Genomic DNA, 22158 nt, shown 5'->3' on the forward strand with positions numbered 1-22158 from the left:
AAATTGTAACATCAGATTAGAATTTCAGTATGTAGGCAATGTTGTAAAGTTCCTAAAAGGGTTGTTAATCTATAAATTGGTTGATCCCTGCTCTTATTTTACTCTATTCCTGATCCCTGCTCTTATTTTACTCTATTGAGTGGAAAAATAGACTTTTAGACTGTGAAGATCCAAAAGCAGTTCTTGCAATTTACACATATTAGAGAAGTTTGTTGTAATGCCATTTTCTGTTCATAAAGTTGAATAGTAATTCTACTAAATAGTGATAGAAACCGACAGTAAAGGCAAAATACGCCTTATGTTGACATGTCAATTCAAGTGTGGGTGGATTTTCAGAATTTTGAACTCTTCAGCTATTAATAATCTGCTCTCTGCAGAGAAGTCTGATTTGGTAATTTTTTAGAATTAATTATTACACTTTCAACCACCTGATAATCATGAGTAACTCTAAAAAAAAAAAAAAAGTAAGGAAAAAAAACTTCAAAAGGGTAAGTAGTCCCATTACTAGGAAAGAAAATTGACTCAGTTGGAAAACCTTAAGGCAGACATGGCACTTTTGAAGGAGACGCTCCTTTCCAAGTCAAATACAAAAGCGTAAGAGAGACAGGGTGGAACTAGCTGCATCTAATGACTTTTTTGCCCAGAGCAAGGGATGTTCCCATCTTGTTTAATAAAACTTGAAAATTCAACCTCTGAATGCTACAAAACAGAGGTTCACAGACCATTGCTGTGTACTAAAGTGTCTGGTTAAGATTCATTTGTCCTTAATTAAGATGACCCTAAATTTCTTCAGATGGTGGCTACTGGAGGGTATAATTGGAAGCATCTGGCACTTGTTCACTAAATTTAGTATGATTTTTTTTACTCTTGTAAGAGATTCTTCAGTAGATAAATTCAGAATGATTTATCCCTTTAATTCTCTAGCTTTTAATAACCATAAGCTATTTCCTTAATGATTTAGAATTGCATGATGCAGAAGATAGTTAAATTTACTCTCCAAGAGATTAATTTCCTGCTTTTTCGCCAGTGTTGACATTTATCCTTTTTTTTTTTTTTAAACCAGGAATATTATGGATTTCATTTGCATTTTCTAATCGTAGTTGCTATCATTTTTAGAGCCATAAAATATTGTCTGTCGCTCTGTCCTCTTTTCTGTGGAAGTAGGGATGTTTTATGGATTGCATTCTGAGGAAGATGATGCATTGCTTTTGGACATGGGAGAATTAGGAGGAGACTTTTATGGACAGGCCTGTGCCAAGCCAGACTATTCTACAAGATTGCTTGCAAGGAAACTGCCTCTGTCCAAGGAAGGCAACTGTGGTTAGATAAGCACTTTTAGGTTGGCATTGCTGAGGGAAGGAGTAGTCCTGGCCTCCTCTGCGCTACCAGTTTCTTTCCCTTCCTCTGTGTGTGGTGGTAAAGCTGGCTATGTGGTGAAGACAGCACAGAGCTAATCCAAATAAAAAAAAACAACCTGGAAAAAAAGTTTGCTTAATCAGGTTCTCGACCCGTTCACAATGGAGCTGTATAAGCAGCTGTGGAGAAGATAGGCATGAAGAGCAGGGAGGAGGACTGAGCTTTTCAGCAGATGACCGTCTGAAAGCTGGGTTTGTACTATGGCTTTTCTTGGTAGTGACATAAAGAGCCTAGTAGGCCAAACTCACTCTTAATGCCATAAAGCTTCTGTTCCTCAGAAAACACTTTATATATAAGCTCGGGTCTCTTGTTTACAACTGTGGCATAAGCTACCAACAGCTTGCTAAATTTGTCACGTCTGGATTTAACCACATGCTGAAGCAAAAAGATGACTAGTATATTGGCTCAATAATGTTTTACCAAAAATACTCTGGTTGCAGGTATCTAGAGCCTCTCACTGAACTTTTGATACAGAAAGTATTATAGATGTCTAACCCAAGGGTATTAATGAAATCCTATGAGGCATCAGTCCTACCCTTTTCTCAGTTCATGGTTCTTCTGTTCATCCCAAGCTGTCAGAAAACTTTTTCCGCTTTTTCCAAAAGCCCATATATGTTAGACAATGAAGCAGCTTTTACTTTTTTTTTCCTTCTCTAACTTTCCTACGTACATTGTAATTTTCTGTACATAGAAGAGTTTGACTGAAACTATCCATGTTTTACCCAAACCATAGGTGTAGTAAAGCTGCTTGTCTTTAATATCTCTTTGCCCTTCTCAAGCTGTGAAAACGGCCATAGGGGAAGCAAGAACTTTTGCCAAAACCATTTAGCCAAATGCCTAAACATATCCTCCAACCAAACTGGTAGTGCTCAGGCGCAGCAGGCTTGCTCTGAGTCAGACTGACAGTGCTTCTAGAACAATTCCATTTCAGCTGCTAAAACCTGGGGATGGATAATGAAAGCACCTCTGCCGACTGCAAGTACATTAGAATAACAGAGCAAAGCACACCACTGCAGACAGTCAGGAGACTAACATTAATCAAGGTGTTCACCTGTATTTTGTATTGAAGCTTCCCAAAACAAACAAAACCGCTGAAAACATTAATCAAACTGCTACCATTGGTTCCTTCATCTTGACAGTACCAGCTCAATTGAGAGCTGGTTAGCCTGAGGATTCTTGCTCTTTACGAAGTAATGCTATCTCCTGCACTCATCTTCTGAGCACATCCACTTGCATTAAAGTGCCTTCGTGTGGCAATACTTGAAAGCCTTCTTCAGAATTCTTTATGCCCCATGTTTTGACTGAGCAATTTATATTAAAACAATTTCTGCTTCCCTTGCCTGTTCTCTCCCTTCCCTCTTTTCCCCCCTCTTTTTTCCTGAGTAACTGTAGGGTGAGAAAAGAAGCCGTTTTGCATTTCAGTACACTTAATGTAGCCAAGAGGTTTGTTCATTGCCGCTTTGTACTTTCAGGCAAACTAGAAAATTTAGATTAATAGGTTGTTTATTCTTTTGCGTGTTCCTCAAATCAAAGGCACTGGATTGCATTATTAAAGAAGTTTTGTGTGGCAGGCTTGGAACTGTCCTTACTGAGCTGTACATGAAGAAAAACGGTTGCTTTTCATCCCCTTCTCATTATGCAGACTGGCACAGAAGTGCTGTTAAATGGAGTATCGTGTACTATCACTTAAAGACCTTCCTTCTGTACAGCTGATTTTCAGCTCCAATATCATGAGATGCTTTAATGATCTGTCTTGGAACAGGAAAGGAAAACCCTAGAAATAGAAACACACGTCCTCATATTTTAAAAATTAAGATATTCACCAATTTAATAAAGGGAGGTTTTGTTTAGAACACTAGTGACTGTCTGCCTCACAGTGCTCTCAGATTTCTCTGGGATTCCATTCATTTATTGTATGGTTTTTCATACAGACTGTTAGCAAAGATGCACAATTAGGCTTTCAGTTATAATCTACCCAGCCAAATCAATGAGAAAAATATTCAATGTTATTTTGAGATTATTGAAGTATCTAGCTAGCGCTGGGTAGCTGACCGAATGTGTGATAGTGTTCCTGATGTTCCGTACCAAAAGGGCAGCAGTCTATCCCCAGGTCTCTGATTACATTAGGTACTCTAATTCTGTTGGCATACTGTGACAGTTGAGTCTCTCGTGACCCAAAGCTTTGAAAGTGAAAAGTCTGGGGGGATGTAATTTGTAATTTAAGAGAAGAGAACAAGGTTGTTCCTTTCTTGTGTAAGTAAACAAGAGGTAAGAAGTTCCTTTGCTTTATGGGTGCTACTTCAGCTATAGCTCATAGTTCTTAGTGGGAAAGTTCATAGTGAGAAAGGCAAAATATCACATTCAGGACTGCAATTCATCATCTTAAGAAAAGGAAAGACCTCTGTTTGTGTGTTACATCAATATTGCCAGGTGCACAGTGAGAAGTAAGCAGTCACAGTTACCAGAGTGGATGAATTGTTGAACTTATGTAACTCAATGCATCTTTCTTCCTTAGTCTCCAACCTGATGCAGGGTGGAATAATTATGATTTTCTTGTTGCATGCTTGGTTCCTGATTTTGCTGTACCTTTGCCTAAGCAGAACCCAGTGTTTGGTCTGACTGAAACTTGCTGCCTGTACTTCCATTCTCTCTGAGGTACTAATGCTAGCAATAGGTGCTTCCAAGCTCTCTAGAGAAAAATGTTTAAAGAAAACTTTAGAGGCTTGTTTATAAGGTATACTGCCATCTTCCACCTGAGGGTCAGGCAGAGTTCATAAGTTCAGAGTGGCTCCAGCCACTTCCACATTTCACTTTTCATGTTTGTTTGCTTCTGTATCACAGATCACTGGCAGTCTTGGGTTTTCCCTGATAAGGAACCATCTTCTTTCTCCAAGCGATCTTAATCTGCTTTGGGGAAATGGGAATGCTGGTGCTTTGCTTTTTTGTTTTATTTGTTTCCAGTCTCTGCAGAGAGGAGTGGTGACCTGCAAATGTACTAGTAACTGCTGTCCCAGGTGTTCAGGGGACGGTATCAACTTTGGTCTTTTCAAAACTGTTCAGTCACCTAGATGGTTCATTCATGCCATATCTTCTATCGTCATTATACTTGTAGACCAAGATAGCCCAGTTCAAAAGATGATTATAGATCTCTATTTATAATGTTACACATTAACTTTTAACCGGTTATTAAGTGCCCCAAGCATGCATAAGTAGATCACTGTATTCTTTTCTTGTATTCCCAAAAAGGGGTGGAATTGTGACTGAATCCCAGACTTCCTATGGCACAGCAAGCGCTGTTTGCACTGTGACGGATCTGTGACTCAGCTGAACATTGTCACTTTTTGGAGAAAATCAGGAATATTTTTATCTTTCTGCTTAATATTTCACCTGCATTAAATTCACCCCTACTTTCAGTGATTTTTCCTACTCTAGCTTTTGGATGTTTTTGAGTCAGATGTGTCCATATGCTGATATGTCATTACTGCAAAGTACCAATCTTGTTTGTTACTGACCAGCAGTATTCACACTTAAAAAAATTAAAATACTGCATTCTCAAGGAAGTAGTTTTATACTGGAAAGACAAATAATAAATTAGACTTGCTTGTTATACAGCGAATGAGTCTTATGCAGTCAAAACTCCTCTCTCCCTACCTCTCTTTACTATCTGAAGGCAGAAACTGTCTGAGGCCACAAATTCTACTCATGCATCTCCACATATTCCTGCTATACCAGAAATTTCTAGTAGTTGTATAGCTTTCTTTGTGTTTATTAGTAGTTATAATAAAAAGCATTTCCATTGCTTCCTTTTAACGTCTAGAATAGTTAAAATTTTCACTCAGACATTGAAATTAGAATCTAATCTGTCTAGCATTGAAAAGCTTTCAAATCTACACTGTATTCTTGGGAAGACTTCAGAGTGGCACAGACAGCAGTTCAAAAAGAAAAGGAAATCAGAAGAAAGGCTCATTAAACTTCCAAATAATTCACTGATTTGTTATTTCAAACCTTAACTGCTAAGGAAGAAATGATGATTTTCCTTGTGCTGTGACAGTGGATGCAGAACTGTGTCCTTCATTCAGCAGAAGTCTGTTCTGGTCACAGCTGTGTATACAGAGCTGGAAGTGAAAATGAGATGTGCACATAAAGGCTTTCAGTCTATTTCCCTTTGCAGCTCTCATCTGTTTGTTCTCTAGCAAACGCCAGAAGACATCCTCCTAAAAGGAAAGAGCAAAAGTAAATAGCGAGAAGATTTGCTTCTCTTGATAAACATGTCATGTAAAGTGACTTTCCAAACATATCCCATATTAGTGAAGATAATTAGAAGCCTTGAACTTCAGCGTTTTGTTTGTTGCCCACCAGCATGGATCCTCCAGGGCCCTGTTCTTTCTGTCAGTTTCTGATTCCAGGAGTTTGTAAGTAAAGCCTTGGTTTGGCACTTGGAACCAGGTTCTCAAGTCCAGAGAGCCACTTCTGTATTTCTGTAATAAATGAGGAGTTGTTTCGGAGGTGGAATATTTTCAGCTTTCCTTTGGGACCATTAACTATATGTTAATAATTTTATTTAATCCTGAATCTCTTAAAAGCTAGCACTACTAGTTTCAGAGCCCTCAGTGCTACATGTGGGTGTGGACCTGCAACAGCAAAGCCTGAAATAGATCCAGACAGGAGATAACTCATGTGAAAGACAACTGGAGGGATGGATGTTACCTTAAAATGTGGCATGAAAGTGAGAGGAATCTGAATCAATATGTGTATATAGCATCTTTATTACTTATTTTTTTACCATTCACTTCACAGAGTGCTACTAAAATGCAGCTACATCTGATGTAGTGTGTTTAGATACAGTTCTTTTGCCAGAAACACCAGGAAGCAATTTTTTTCCCAACAAGGCAGCATGAAGAAACATTTATAATTGCATGGAGCAAACAGGACCTCAACTTTTAAGCTCTGCTTTGAAAGATCCGGCATATTTCCTTTGAGTCAAGAACATATGCTGAAATACATTACGTTTAAGTACTCCTTAATGCTATATTGCTGTATGATTTGCACCATCTGATTTTCAGACTTGTTCCATAAGTCTCACCATCAAATGGGAAAAGAAGGGCAAATGTTGCAGCAAATAAAGGGAACATGTGTTTTGTAAGTCTTTAATGGCTGGAGATGCTTAAAGAGCAGCTTTCATCTTGACTCCCACTCTGAGGGTTTATCATACTTGCATTTCCATGATGGTTTTTTTGCTGAACAGTCAGGATATTGTTGCACAAGAGACAAAAAAAAATGTAAGAGCAAAACCACAAAGAGTACAGTTGTGTTAGAACAATGTAAGTGAGGATCCAGCTGCTAGTAAAGGTTAATATAGTGTTACTCACTATGGATGGTCTCTCTTACTGTTGTCATTAAATGAGTTAGTAAGCAGTAACTGTTTTGGGGGTATTAGGACTCCTGCAATTTTTTTTTTTATTATTATTTATTTCCCAAATAAGGATAGCCCTACATCTCTTAAAAGTTCTGGTTCTGTTTTGTCTTTGATTCTCTTCTCAGTAGCCTGCATTGCAGCAAAAGTCATCCGGGAGTTTACACAGAGTATTGATCATGCTTCCTTGAGGAGAAATCACTTCTATATCGTAACTCGTCAAAATCATTTGCTCACTATGCTAAGCTATCACCATTAATCAGTTGAGCGATACTCCTTTTTATTGCTCCCTCCATAAAGATCTTCACGCTGCCAGCTGAAGAGCCTCACCTTGCTATGAGGTTGAAAAAGATTAAACAACTGAACTTTAGCTATTTTCAGTGTCTTCAAGCAAGAATTACAGTATGTATTTATCTCTACATTTGTTCTCCAGTAGATGGCCTTTGTTTTCTCTAGAAAAAACTGTGCAGCAACAAGAGAGTGTCCTTTTTCTTTTGGCAACAAGAGGCACTCTTTTGTCTAATTCCTTACACTTCCCTGATTACCATAATATATGCATACCATCAGTGTTAGGACATAATGCTGGAGAATTTAGGGCATTTGCTTGAACCTTCCTCCAGCAAAATAATCTTAATTTGTGGTTCATGGTAGATGGTCCATGGAAATGTATTACACCGTAAAATAGATGGCATTTAAGTTAAATTTTGACAGAAATGCATGCTGTCCATATTAAACTTCCTGAATTAATGGACATATGAAGAGTTTAGAACTTGCTGGGCTGAAATTTAAAGAATGTCAAACAATTTCTATTTTTTTTAGTGAATGTTTGTGATAAGTTCTTGTTTTAAAATGTAGGGGAAATACAGATAAAATTAACTTATTCCCTTCTCTCTTCTGTGTGTGTGGTGGGGGCATACTGCTCACTAGAGTATTTAAGAGTTAAAATCAAGATTGAGGTTACAGAACCTTGGCCAAAAGCATACCACCAAAAGGGGTGGTTGGATGCCTTGTTGTTTCAGGTTTCTCTTAGTGCATTCATTCTGCTCTGCATTCAGACCAGTTCTGTAGTGGTAGTCATTTATAATCGTTAATCTAGCTCATTGTTATTGTAATGGGCTGCAAACACTCTGTGGAGCTTACATGCTCCACTGCCTTTCCTTCTAAATAACCAAGGGTGACTTCTGCTGTCTTGTCATTAACCGGATAACCTTTCTCCAACCAGTTCTCTTATTGACTCGTTTAGTTTCGGGTTCATTTTCTTCTTAGGTTTTTACACTCATAAAAGAGATTTAGTGTCAGAGTGTTCAAGAGCATTTTACGTGACAGAAAAACATTGTCAAACCATGGCTTCGTGTACTCCAATGTTTGTTTCTATGAATAGAGGCTTTAACTGTTGACTCAGAAGCTCCTAAAAAAAAGTCTTTTCACACTGTTTTCCTCAGCATTATAATTAGTAAAAGAAAATTGGAGAAAACTAGCTAACAGTCTGGGTGCTTAGGATTGTACAGCATAGTTTGTGGAAAACCTATATATAAATGTACTGTGCAGTGCAGCCAAAGAATGGCCTGGACTATGAATGGCTTTCGGTTCTTGGTAGGTTCATGTTTAAGTCAAGTTGTTGACCCAGGTGAACACAAGTTTACAGAGAAAGATGTGCCGGACCATTCAGTGCTTTGTGGATCACAGCGAGCTTCATCCACAATGAGTTGACTGCTTTGCATAATGGCATACTAAATTATGCTGAAATGTTTTGTCAGTCTTCCATAGGGTGCTTGTAGAAACTGCATTGTTCCCTGAAAGCCTCTTCTGAAACAGTAGATAAAAGTCCAAAACATTCCAGCTTCATTCATTGTTCTGGGGAAACTGTTGACCGTTGCACTTCATGCTTTATATGTGCCATGTGGAAGTCTGAAATGCTTGGGAAATTCAATGTATTTGAAATACTTGATTCTACTGGAACTGGTTCACCAGAACCTTTTGTTGGTGTTTCCTGGAAAGGTCAGGCTAGAAAGAAACTGTAAGTCAAGGAGTTCTTTGACCTGAAATTGCTACAGCACTCTGCAGCATTTCCAGAGTTCATCGTACGTCCTTTCTTTCCTCTTTCTAAGACAATGCCATAGCTTTTCTTCTGCTCCCAGGCCCTCTGTGCATGACACAGATGAGCTGTCTGCCAGCCAACTACTTCTCAGGGCTCCCAAAACAGAAAGAAAATAGCAGGCAGTAACAGAAGACTCCGTGCCTGTCCTTGGCCATGGTCCCATTACTGTCACAAGACCTAGTATGCATCTGAGGGAGGGGGGGTTGTACGTAAGGTCCTGTGTTGCATGAGATGCAGCTGCATACCACCTGCCCTTTGCTCTACCCTTCTCGTGATGTGTAGCTATGAATTCTTTAGTTGTTTTGAAGATCTTAAGCTTAATGACAACTTGTTTTCTTGAATAGAGCCTGATCCACATCTTGCCTAAAGATTACTGATGCTGTTTGAGAGCTTGGGGAAATGTTGCTGGTCCCCTCCAGTGAAGTGTTGCCGGCATTCCTGTAGCTCACTATTAAGATTGCTGTGGGTCCCGTTTCAAGTGGTTGAGCAGTCTGCCCCCCAGATGGCCAGAACTCCTACGGGAATGTTTGTTCCTTATTGTTTACACGACCACTTAGCTCTGGCATTGGATTGATTATTTTCCCAATGAGAGACTGAAATCTCCTCAAAGTGAGGAAAATCAACTGTTGAACAAGATAGAGGCAGTCTCTCTCTCTTAATTCACCTATCGTTTGGAAGATCTGCTAGCTGCATCTTCAGTGACATGATGGTGAAATGAAAAAAATGGTTTCACAGATGACACACAAAGAATGCCAAATGTCGCAGCATTTTAGTTTTAAATTAATCTCACTCTGTAATTGTACCTTATTTCTGATTTTCCAGTTCATCTGTATTAAGAGCCAGTCTTGTTTGTTTTGTTTTTGCTATGTGTATATTTGATGGATTAAAGTGCCTGTTATTATCTGATGTTGTTCCCCTTGTCAGGTACCTACAGGCTGAGGATTACCAGGGGTAATTTCTGCTTGGTCACAGGTTTACAGTTACCCAAGAATATACAGCATATTGATGCTCACGCTTAACTTCAGATGTTAGGGTATGCCTAACATTTCTTACTTGGCTTTGTAATGCCTCTAAATATGATGGAAAGCCATAAATTTTTATTATTTAGTCCACCAAACCAGCTTCAGGCCTATGTCCTTTGAAGAAGGCTAACTGTCCTTTTGGATCATACTCAAAGAGCTGAGCATATCTTTAGGATTATACATGCTTCTGAATATACAAAAAATTATCTTTGCAAACGTGAAAGAAGGCTGCATGGAGAAAATTGGAAGTCTATGTAGCAAATAAAGTTTTATCTACTATTTGTTTGCTGTAGTCAGTAATAGATTGAGAAATCTAAACCATCCCTTTTCGTTTGTTGTCTTCTATCTTCTACTTCTGAAAATACTGTCAGAAGTTGTGGTTACGTCTTCTTCCTTATTATTTGCTGTTCTTGCACTTCAAGAACTCTGAATTCTTTAAAATCCAGCTTCATTCAAAGTCCCAGCCTATAGCTAAAACACAAAATGAAGGAGTTAACGTTGCCTTTAATGTTTCATTAGGTTTTAGAGTTAGGGTTCCCAAAGTAGGTGGAAAGTTCATACTTGAGTTATGTTTCAGACTGTCTGTGGGTTCAGGGATACCACACTGATGATGGTTAAACTCTTCCACTGTTGGAATGTTTTCTTTACAACCATGAGAGTTGAGAACATTTTTTGTTTCTAATGAAAGTTTAAATTCTTGAGTTTCTGGATGTGCCATGCTAGCCACATAAGCATGCCACATGATAGCTTTGGACTGTACCTTTGGCACAGCTCATCCTGCCCTGAGTAACATTCGCTCTAAGCTGAAGTAATTCTGCCACATGAAATGTTTTATACTGCAGGATAATTACAGGGAATTTGAAAGGAACTAGAGGATGATTGAAAGTTTGCATAAACAGCAAGATTCTGGATTTTGGAGATAGAATTGGAGCAGTTCTATATAGATTCAAGTTTTATTGTTAATCTGGCAAGTGGCTTATTGATAAAAGGGCTCAAGATCAAGGGGCAGAAAAATAATCACACCATCTAGAGGATTTTATTCTAAGAAAATAAAATCTTTAGCTCAGTCAAAATGTGGTGGTACTGGAGCTTTGCCCGTAATAAGCCAGCTGTTCAGTGAATTTACTGTTCATATGAACTGTTCAGGTTCCCTTCAGGACTAATGCTTTTATTCTTTATTTCAGCTGCAGCTGTATCTTTTCCTTCTTACCTGAGTGCCTTAAAACTAGCTTTCTGCTCAACCGCAGTGCTAATCCTCTCAAACTGTTCTCTCTTTCAGCACTCCCCCAACAAATCTTTTTAGGTCAGTCTGCTTTAGCTCTCCACTATATTTGTCCTGAGTCTGACACAGGTTGTTCCAGGCAAATCTCACTAAATCTCTGTCACTCTTTTCTTCTTTTTCACATCCAAAGCTGGATCTTTCTACCTCTTGTCATCAGGAGTCACCTAAATACACTACTGTTTGCAGCTAGGCTCCAAAACACCTTGTGAAGGCTAGCTGCCTGCAGCAGCTCTCTCACATCTGGTTCTGGCAGGATTTTGCAAATGTTCTCAGGTCAGTAGAGGCAATCCAGCGTGCAGCCAGTGCTTCGAGTACTCTTCAGGAAGAATTCACCCACAGAGCCAAACTTTAGCAACTCTGAATTCTTCAGTTATCCTGCCTGCCTTTGCTGTTGTGTCAGACACAGTCTTCCAGGGTCCTGAGTCTTCCTGAGGATGCCCTGAGATCCGTTCTGGAAGGACCTAAATGGTATCCGTGGAAAGAGCAGATGGGATTTGTGAGTAACCTGCAGTCAGCTGCCTGCTTGGATATAGTAAGGATGCCAGAATTTGATCTTAGGAGTGTATCTGATAGCAGTGTTAACAAACTGTCTTAGCAGTGTAATGCAAATTCAGCCAGCTGACCTGAACCTACTTTTAATTAGAAGGATCATTAATCCTATGACAATAGGATTGCATATCCCAGACTTATGAATTAAAACACCTTAAGCAGGGAATTACCTGAGCCTGCCTAGGTTTATCTCTGCTGAAAAGGGGAGGTCCTGCTCTCCCTCTACCTCCTCTCTTCCCTGCACCTCTCCACAGCTTACTTTGCACAAGCTTTCATCACGTATTTTTGAAAGTCGGTTCAATTCATTAGCCACGGGGAAAAGTTGAATTTTCTCATAAAGGGTCTGCTGAACTCCAGAGCTGGTACCAGGGGTCGTTCAGAACCATGTGGCCAGCTGCAAGAGGGGGAAAGGGAAGAAGGGTAGAGGGGACCCTTTCAGTGAGAGGAAGGTTTTAGACTGTCTTAGCTGCTTCCTGACCTGCACCATTAGCAAGGCAGAGGTAATGCATCCAGTTATTAAAACTAGTGCTTTAAAGCTTCATATGTCCAAAATTCCATGTAAAGCACATGATCTTGTGTTGATCCGTGAAACAGACCTGACCATTGCGCTCTATAAAATATTTGCTAGAAACCTCCCTTAAAAAAGGGAAGCTGGTTTTGAGCTAACCTGGCAGAAATCTTTGGCTACAGTACATTTTCCTGTCACTTAAAAGTAACTGTTAGGTCTCTGACAGTTTTCTTTTGATTTTCCTATGGTCTTAGGACTATTTTCTAATTTGCTTGAAAAATAAAGAAAATAAGTTTTTAAAATAAGACAAATGCACGTTCCGGATCTCGTTTTTGTTTATTTTCTCTCTCCTCTTGTCAGTGAAAAAAATAATAAAGAATTAGTCAAAGGAACAGTACTTGAATGTTTTTATTTTCTTAAAAATTCTTATTAATTCTTCAAGTTACAGGAACAGATCTTTTTCATGATAGTTCATAAAATCTCTCAATGTAAAATTTTATAAATGATTAACTAAGGAAGATTTTTTTTATTAAGTTTAAAGTTTTATGAGGAAGAAGAAGAATTTTTTTTTTACACAACTATGTAATGCTGTGTAGTTCTGTGCATGTATTCATTTTCCTAGAGTTCTCATTTTTCTGTTTGTTATTAGTGCTAGATGTGTGGGAGGTGAGGAAGTGAGGTTATCAGTATCCTGTGAATGAGACGTGCAGAGTGCAGCCTATTAGTCAAATGAGAGTTGTGAAGTTGCAGTGTTATCAGTAGATGTGTTTATATATATGAGTATATATATCTTTTTTTTGTAAAATTGCAGCTCCCATAGGCAGCACAAGAACACCTAGACTTTTATTTTTAGGGGCTTTGTTTTCATTCTTTACAAGATTGCAAGACTGTACAGATACGGAGAGAATCCTAAGAATGTGATATTTATACCAGAAATCCTAAAAATCTAAAGGCCAAGAAAGACTCTCCCAACATTTAAAATTACATTTGGTTATTTATTAGGCTGTTCTGTTATATTTCTAGGAGACTGATTTACAGCTCTCTGACTTTATGACTCTTGAATGACGTCGTGACTGTGGCAGAAAAGCAGTCTGTGGAAATTTTGTGTCCTACCATAATCCAAAGGGGAAGGGTACATTGCTCAGGGCTCCAGCCTGTTTGGGTAGTTGTATATGAAATATGATGGGAATAAGGAACTTTAATTTATATTCATCAAGGAAATCCTTCGGTTTCTGGGGAGTTACTAATGTGGCTTTTTGGGTCAGATTTCATACACCAACTGCGATAAATATTCTTCTACTGCTTTTGGCATATTTATAGCTGTCATAGTGTTGTGACAGCACTGTAGATAGCTACCCTTTGTGCCGAAAGCAGCCTAGATATAGCAGCAATGACTGCAATTCAAGCTAAGTCCTAAATATTTATTGGCTTCCTGGGCTGATTTTACAGCCTTCACTGTGCTCCAGGCTTCTGTGGCTGGGCTGCTGTCAGTAGGAAAGACAACTGGTTTAAAGATAGCTCAGGTATGTCTGCACTGCACTCCGTTCAGGACACTGATAGCAGCATAAACTCATCATTTAGCATTCCTCAAGTCTGCATCATTTTGCGTTAGGTGCTACCTGTCAGCTACACACAAACAGCAAAGCAGGGTGGTAAAAAGAGCCTGTGTTTTAAAAGCAAAGGAAATATGAAGTAGCTGCCTCCATACTTCTCAAGTGTGGGACCATTTTTATCCAGAAAGCAGTGTTTGTATTCCGAGACTATCCCACATGGACAAACATCCTTTTCCACTGTATCTCTGAAATGTACAGATGAGTCTGCCCCAGGCACTAAAGGCCAATAAACTAATCATGGACAGTAAGAGGTGGTAGGGAACAGCCTGCATTTTCCTAGTAGCACAGTAGCAGCAGGCTGGGCAGGTGTTTGACGACCAGTACAGCAAAAATTGAGATTAAACAGTTGAGCTTCCTCTGCAACTTCAGCCATACCCATTTACTTTTTCCTCTACTTTTTCTGTTAAGCCTCCCAGCTCCTCCTTAGTGGACTGCTGTTTTAAAATCACTCTGGAGTTTGGTGATTAACTGTTCTACAGCAGAAGAGCAAAGCATTATTTTCAGCTGTAAATGAACACGATTAACATGCAGATTGCAATCAGTCTCTCTCCATCCTTAAGCACACGGTACGATCGAGTTTGTTCCACTGCGAGAGCATGGTAGAGCGCATATAGCTCACTGCCCTATGCTATGGGGTCAGATTTAAACTCTGTGATTTGCTTCATTTGTTACTGGAACTTGAGATACAGTAATTTGTGGTAGCAACCAAAGTAGCAGTTGTGGATTCCAGTTTTCACTCATTCTGACTGGTACCTTCCTTCTTTTCTTTCTTTCTTCATCATGCAGCATTGAACACTATTTACTCAGCTGTGGCCTGGAGACAGGAAGGAGCAATGTGGTCATGCACCAAAACTGCCCTTGTTTATTCCAAGCAGCTCTTGGCAGACAATATGGTGCATGGGCAAATGTAATTTTCTGCATGGTCTTCACTGACCTTGCCGTAGGGAATAGGAAAACAGTCATCACAGCAAACTGTAGACACCTCCTAAGGTCTGCGGTGATCCCCCTTCCTGTGTAATAGGTACCCATCCATAGTCTGAGAACTGATACGATTTATTGGTCGGATGCCTGGGGTGCCTACGGGCTGAGTTGCGTTCTGGTCTGAGAGAGCCTGCCTGCAAACTGCGATGACTCATCTGAGGGTGCCCTCGCTCCAGGCACAAGCAGCGAGAAGGAAAGAGTAAAGAATGAGCTTCTTTCTTTACAGCAGGAGCTTCTCTGCACCACTTCAGCTTTGTATGCAGTTCCCAACTAAAGAGACCACTTGCTCGAAGACTGAAACTGCAATTTGTTCTTCACTTGTGCTGAGTATAAACATCACTGTCTGATGTGCTGGCTGGAGAGATCTCTGCCACCCTTTCCCAAAGTCCTTTTGAGCAGACTTGTGCTTTAGCTGTATGTTGCTTTGTGGTTTTGTGATCAAGGAGTGAGGATGATGCTGTGACTCAATACAAAGAGGGAGGAGAAAAAAACATCATAAATTATTATTATGTTTTTAAAATATGTTAATTCCAGCAAGTGAAAGATCTCTATGCCTCAAAACTAATGCTTGCTTAGGGCCCAGTTACCCTGTTAAGCTGCTTTTGTCTAGGAACCTCACAGAGACTGTGAACAAGGATGCATAAACAGGAATTTGAACTTAAGCAAACCAGAAATGTAAACTGAGTATTGGGTAAAGCTTCCAAATGGTGTGACTCCTTGAGGACCAATGTGTAAACTTTTTAGACAAAGATCAAGATTTTAATGCTCAGCATTATTCAAAGCAAGATTTAGAAAGCCTTGAAGAGTAGTTGTTAGAGGCCCATACCATACTCTTCAATTATGAGAAAGTGTCTGTTTCAAAAGAGGCTTTTTTATGCCCAGCTTCTCTGGTTTCCCTAACCTGCTCCATGTGCTGAGCTAGCTGAGGATCATTTCATGAAGCCTGCACGTACCTTAGCTGCTCAGATTGCTTCTTAAAGAACTTAGGACCAAAATCTCTATTGCTAGAAATGAATGTTGGACTAACAAAATAACCAAGAAGAATCTTTTTTTCTCCATGTCGTTTCACGAAGTAGAAATAGTCAGTTGGCGTTTGGCTGAAAAATCAGTTCAAAATAGCAACTTCCAAGCTCAGATACATGCTGACATATATGCAAGCATCTGCAATGAGGGGCAGCTTCTGAACTGTGTTTTAGTAAGAAATGACAATAGAAAAAAGTTATAGTGCCCTCCATATTCTGAGACATCTGTCATTTCAGTGCAATCACAGAAATTGAATTCAGCTCAGTGTTCATATCTGGGAAGAAGAGAGATTCTGATGTACTTATCCCTATAGCAGAATAGGATCACAGATCCCTGCAGTGGCATTGCAGTTCAGCACAGGCTGGGACCTCCTTCTGTTACAGCAGATTTCTGGCTGCAGAGTTGGCTTTTCCAGACAGAGCACATTTTTTTTCTACTCAGTATTCAAAATAATCTCTTCATAGCATGACCCTAAATCTAAGGTGCTTCATGAGATAGAATGTCCTCCTGAGAGCAGTGCAAAGTGTAGAATTCTAGACAGCATCCAAAATGGATGTTGAAGAGCCTGATGACAGTGTTTTTCAGCTCTAGAGTTTCCTGAGCAGAAGAGACAAGAGTTAGTTCTTTCCTTTTTTTCCTCCACTTCCCTTACTAATAATGTAGGCAAAGGAAAAGTCTGTAACCTGATTTTGATGACAGTCATCCTGCAATATTTCAATAGTCAGCACTGAAAACATTACTTTGGCTGGGTTGGATGTCGCAGTGAAATGTCCTTTGCTATTGAATACCTGCCTCTTGAAACGTCAGACAGAGGTGTAGCGTTCTCTCTTAGTTTTGTGGAACTATCAAGCTTTGAGATACGAAGAAGTTGTGGCTATCACCTGGGACAAGGTTGATTATTTGGATGGGAGTTTTGGGGCTAGGGAAGGCTAAGATGTGTCCGTGGTAACAGACCTGATGTTCTGTACCTCAGTCCTAGTGCCTGTGCCCTTTGGATTCCCTCCTTGACTACTGCTTGGCTCTACTTCCACCCCTGGCTCTTTCTTCCATACTTGACATTCTTCTGTATATAGAAGTACTGCAAAATTGCTGCTGTTCAGCTAGTCTTCTCCGTAAGTCCAGTCCACAGGCTTTTGGACTGTGAACATACAATCATGTAGGGCTTTTTGACATCAGTATGTTTCCGTTCCCTTGGGATCCTATAAAGTTCCCTAAGATTCACCTCTATGACTCCTGCTGAACCACAGAGGGCTTTCTTGACCAGTCTTTCACAAAGCAGCTCCCTAGAACATGAATCATTTGATTGCTTTTCTTGTGTTTTTTGGATCTTTGTTCTGTGCTTCCTATAATAGAGTGACCAGATTCGTACACGTTATTCCAGAAGAGACCGTCCAGCTGCCTTACCGAATGCCAAAGTAATAACGTCTGTGGTTTATACACTGTAGCCTTCCATATACAACCCCAAAACCTTGTTTGCCTTTGTTACTGCTGCCAGATGTTCTGTGGATGGTTTTCAGGCTTATTGTGGTGAATGTCACCATGCCAGTGAATTTCAGCAAATTTAAGCAACTTTGAAATGATTCTTTTTTCCGCATGGTTATCCTCAAGTCAAACCAAACCGTGTTGTCACTTGAAACTGCCCAGTTTTGGTTACCTCTTTTTCACACTGAATCACCGTGCTACCTGTTACCGGTTTCTCTGAGGGAATCTCTTCAACAGCATTTCCCCTTTATCAGGCTTCCTTCTGATTGCCTGGTTCACTGGCAACTCCTATCTGCACAGCCCAGCTCTGAGGGTCTGGGGAATAAGGCTAGGAGTTTTGTCGTCAGAAGTATCCAGTCTGCTTGAACTGAGACTAGAAGAGAGCTTGAGTTTTTTCCTAGAAATGAAGCAAGGGGAGGGAACAACCTGTAAGAGAATTCTGATGTTCTCACCTCTCTTTTTCCTGCAGATTTGTTGACAGCACAGGAATACCACTGCCTGCTGCAGCTGCTCTGCCCTGACTTCCCAATGGAACTCACCCAGAAAGCAGCAAGGTGGGTCCTCATCTACTCTTTTAAGGCAAGATCAGACCTACACACATGGACTTAGGAACTAGATCTGTGGGTAAAGATATGAACAGGGACCTTCAGCTTTTAAGATTCTGGGGAAAAACGATGTCATGATTTGAGATTAAGAACAGAGTGTTTTTTTCTAGCAATGAGAAAGAATGTGTATTTATGGTATACAAGGACCGAAATATCAGCGCAGAATGCTATTGTCGTCTCTAAATTCAGAAGATGAGTTGCATATAAAAAATGTTAGTCAAAGTGGTTTTAATTGATACCATTTTAAACTCTATTTAAAATAGTTTACCATTTTAAAAACATGTTCCTTCCCCCCCACGCTCCCCAGTTTCCTATGTTTGATCACATGTAAAACGTACTAAGCTCTGAAGGATTGCCAGTGTTTTAAAGTACTTTAGCTAAGAACATGGTAGCTAATCTGTTTGAAATTTTATTTTAATCTAGACAAGGCCTAAAGCAGATAGATGGCTCAGGGCACTGATAAGGTGATATGGGATTTTTTTGCTATTGGTGCTTGCTGGTTCCAGTCCAGCCCAGGCAGTTGATTATTAACTATCTGATAGTGAAAACGTAATAAGGTATATACATCTGTTGGGGTAGGGGGTCAGTTCAGATCTCAGTAGGAGTACACACACATATATATAATCACAGCAAGGTTACTGAATAAATACTTTCATTCCTAGCCATCTCAGTAGAAGGAAGGGGCATGGAAGTTAAAGGCTTTTCATGGACCTAGATATAACATTGGAAACAGAATCCAGGCATGTGATCAGGATGATAGCTGCTGCCTGTGTTGCTCACGGCCTGCATAACGAAGAGGTCCTCATTTTCTATCTTTCATTCTGTTATCTTTCTTCAGCATCAGAGTCCCTTGAAAAGTATATTAAGAAAGGAGAATGAGAAAGTGTTATCCATCTGCTAGTACTTCCACTTGGCTGATTCTCTGAATTCTTCCCAGGCTTCTCTGTTCTGCTTTCCGAACTGAACCGCAGTTAAAGCTGTGTTGCTTCAATTAATACTAAAAGAGGAGCGCTACCATTCCCCCTAGCTCATCAGCGGGCCTTCTGGGCTCTGCGGAGTACAGTTGCTTGGCCTCCAATGCCGGACTAAGAAAGAATGCCGACCCTGTAGCAGGAATCTAGCTGCTGCTTCCTTTCATGGAGGTACTACAGCACCAGTCCGACGTGCGGGTGTGCATTTCAGAGAGCTCCAGCTGAGCTGAGCAGGAATTTTTGATGGTGCATGAAAGGAGTCTTCAGCATATCTACACATGTTATGATGTTTGTGTCAAGGAATTTAATCCACAAGGCTGTTGTAAACTAGAGGCCCCATTCAGGGGCCTGCTGCGCTGTTGTGCGTGTGCCTTAGAGACAGACAAGCCAGCTTTGGGAGCAGGTGTTAGAGAGAAATGAGATCTCTGTCTGAGGCACCCAGGCTCAGGTGGGGATGACCTCACTCTTGCTGTTGGCTGGCCAGAGTTTTACTTAAACATCACTGTTCTTCTGTTACAAGATAATTTGGTTGAGCGATTTTAATAAAACTCGTCATGTTTCTGAAACATCTTTCTCATTGCTTCTAACTGCTGCTCTCTCTCACTCTTTTTCCTTTTTCTTGCCCCATGCTACTGCTTATTCTGGTTCCCACTTCCTATTGTCCTCCTTGGTTTCTCCAGTCAGGAAGGTGAGCCCTGCAGGCTGCCTTCCAGCACTGGTTGCTTACGTCCTCGCGGAGCAGGAATGGCACACGCAGACCTACTGACATCGCTCCTCCTTCTGTCCGCACACCCCCAGCAATTTTGGTGCTGATTTGCCTTGGGGAAGGAATTAAGCAAAGTGGTGGCAGGAGTAGCCCCAGCATTCGCTGCTACAGCCAGGACCCGTGTAATTGTTGGAGCAGCCGCAGTTGCGGTCCCAGCGCTGCCTGGCTGAGACGATCTCACAGCACGGTGCGCTCCACTTGTCCTCGAGCTGTTGCTACGCGCTGATAACAAACACTGGAAGGGAACAGGACCTGGAAATGTCAGAAGAACAGAGGCTACGACAATATAGGTTTTATTAGCATTACACCAAAGACCTCCATTTGTCTCTACCTGGTGCCACACAAATGCAGGGGTCATAACGCCCCAAAAAGTCAAGCTATAAGTGAGATTTCTTGGACTTTTTTTTTTCCTTCAAAGGGCCATAGGCATTAGCAGATTAAAGATCTTAATCTACAGAGATGCCTTTGATCTTCAGAGGCACCTTCTGGCTTTCTGAATCTTGAAGTTGCAAAAGAGCAGAAAAGGAAGGGATTTTCAGGTTTGGCACTGGGATCTCAGGACCTGTACCTGAGCACTGACTTCTCTCTTGTAACAGAAACCCACGGAGCTCACTGCCTGCGTTACAGCAGTGGGAACCAAGTAGCTCACAGGTCCCATGCTGTTTTGCGCAATATGGGAGCTCACGCTGCACAGGTTACTGCTAATGGACGTGTACTTCTGTTGGTAAAAGATTGCCTGAGAGTGCAGATCTTGCCCTTTTTTCATGTTCCATTTATTTTTGCCTCTGTGTATCAGTAAACTAACCAAGTCCCTGAAGACCCATTTGAGCCAGCCTGGCCTTAAGACACATAGTGTCAGTTAGCCCTTAATGGTAGCAGGGAACAGTAAAAGTCCTTTCAACTTGCCTGGTCTAGAGTTTGTCCTGGGGACATCCTGTCTAGTCTGGGTTTCTGAGATTTTCACCACAGTCAGCAGATGATAAAGTTCCCCCACTGGCACAATAGCAAGGCTTTCCTGTCAGCCAAACCCGCTTGAAGCCTGAAAGACCACTACACCCTTACCAGAGTCCCTGAAGTGGAGGCATCTTTCTTCTGTCCTTTCCAGAGTTTCTCCTTAATTTTCATTATTCATTAAGTGCTGACTACTAACCTCGTAAATAAGTGTGTGCCCCTAAGGGCTTAAAATCTAATTTGGACAAGAGTTAATAAAGAAACCCTTGAAATATCAGCTACCTGATGAACTCTTTTGAGTTCCAGTTCAGACTTTTCAGATTTCATCCTCAGTTTAGCTCCTGCTGGCTAGGTTACAGACCATCAATGGCTGGGATTCTCTCATTGCCAGATACTTCAGGGAAGATGTACAGATATGTTGCATGTGATGCTCTCTCAGCTTCCCTGGCTGCACAGTCAGCTGGCTATGTGGGGGAATAGCCAGCTGCAGTCAATCTCCTCATAAATGATTGTATTGGATTTAAAGACTTCTCAACATTTCCGGAGTGCAGGCTCCTGGGCCAAGTGGAGTCAGTAACCCAGCACCAGAGTGCACCTGCTTCTATTTAGACGCTCCTCCGTTACATATGTGCCGTACAGCCCTCCTTAGAGGCTCCTTGCTGTCTCTAACAGCAAGAAATGTTAAATTCTCAGACCTCTGCCCACTTCCCGATGCTCTTCTGTAAGTAGCAGAGCGGGACTTCCTGCTGCAGGGCACACCCGTTGACCGTAGCTTTAGATTTAAAACAAGTGAAATTAGTTGGTTGTTGTGAGAGTGATGTAATACTCTCTCTATACAAAATGAATATGTAAAAAATCTCTCCACTATTGTTCTCCTGTTTCTCCAGGATGAAGAAATGCACTGGTAAAAGCTTTGGAGCTCGTTCTTTGAGGGTATCTGGGAGACAGACCATTATTTCAAAGGAGGGATTGCAGCTTCTCAGTGATGTGGCCCATAGCATTTCCAGTGCTTAAAGAGTGGTTGGAAATGCCAGTAGCTGAGCAATATTGCCTGAGAGATGAAGATGCTCTGCCTGCCAGCTTCAAAGCTATTTCCTTGATGTGGCCACTGACAATCTTAGTAACATGCTTATTAGTGAGAATTAAGCACTGAAGCTACTGCTTCTTTAGACAGGAGGAGGAGGAGGCTTCTGGAACATAATAAATAAATCAGAAGCACTTTGACATCTTCAAAGGGTTTTGTTTTAAATACTGGCTTTTCTCCTGGGGACCCTCTTAGCCCCAGCCTTTCTTCTTTGAGATAATTAATTCAAGCTGCTCTGCATGTTTGATTTTGCCACAGTGAACAGAACTGGTCTGAGTGGCGGGGAAGTAAGCCTCTTGCAAGATCCTCTAACTCTTCTAGGTCAGCCTCCCACACAGCTCCCCGGAGTATTTTACATGAGACATAACAGTGTTTCCCCAGCAATGTGTTTAGA

General features: G+C 40.8%; 1 protein-coding gene across 5 annotated transcripts in view; it reads left to right on the forward strand.

The window, feature by feature from the left end:
* The window catches only part of CSTPP1 (centriolar satellite-associated tubulin polyglutamylase complex regulator 1), a 116484-nt gene that overhangs the window by 47896 nt on the left and 46430 nt on the right, over positions 1–22158 (forward strand). For all 5 annotated transcript variants that reach the window (XR_013952100.1, XR_013952101.1, XR_013952102.1 and 2 more), the window contains exon 4: positions 17857–17941. Coding sequence is in view for 2 of the 5 variants with exons in the window: in XM_080594701.1 (XP_080450827.1) it covers positions 17857–17941 (85 nt within the window). In the remaining 3 variants the exon portion in view is untranslated. The remainder of the gene's footprint in view (positions 1–17856; positions 17942–22158) is intronic.

This window comes from Anser brachyrhynchus (genome assembly GCF_964034855.1).
Source record: "Anser brachyrhynchus genome assembly, chromosome: 5".
NCBI classification, from domain to species: Eukaryota; Metazoa; Chordata; class Aves; order Anseriformes; family Anatidae; genus Anser; species Anser brachyrhynchus.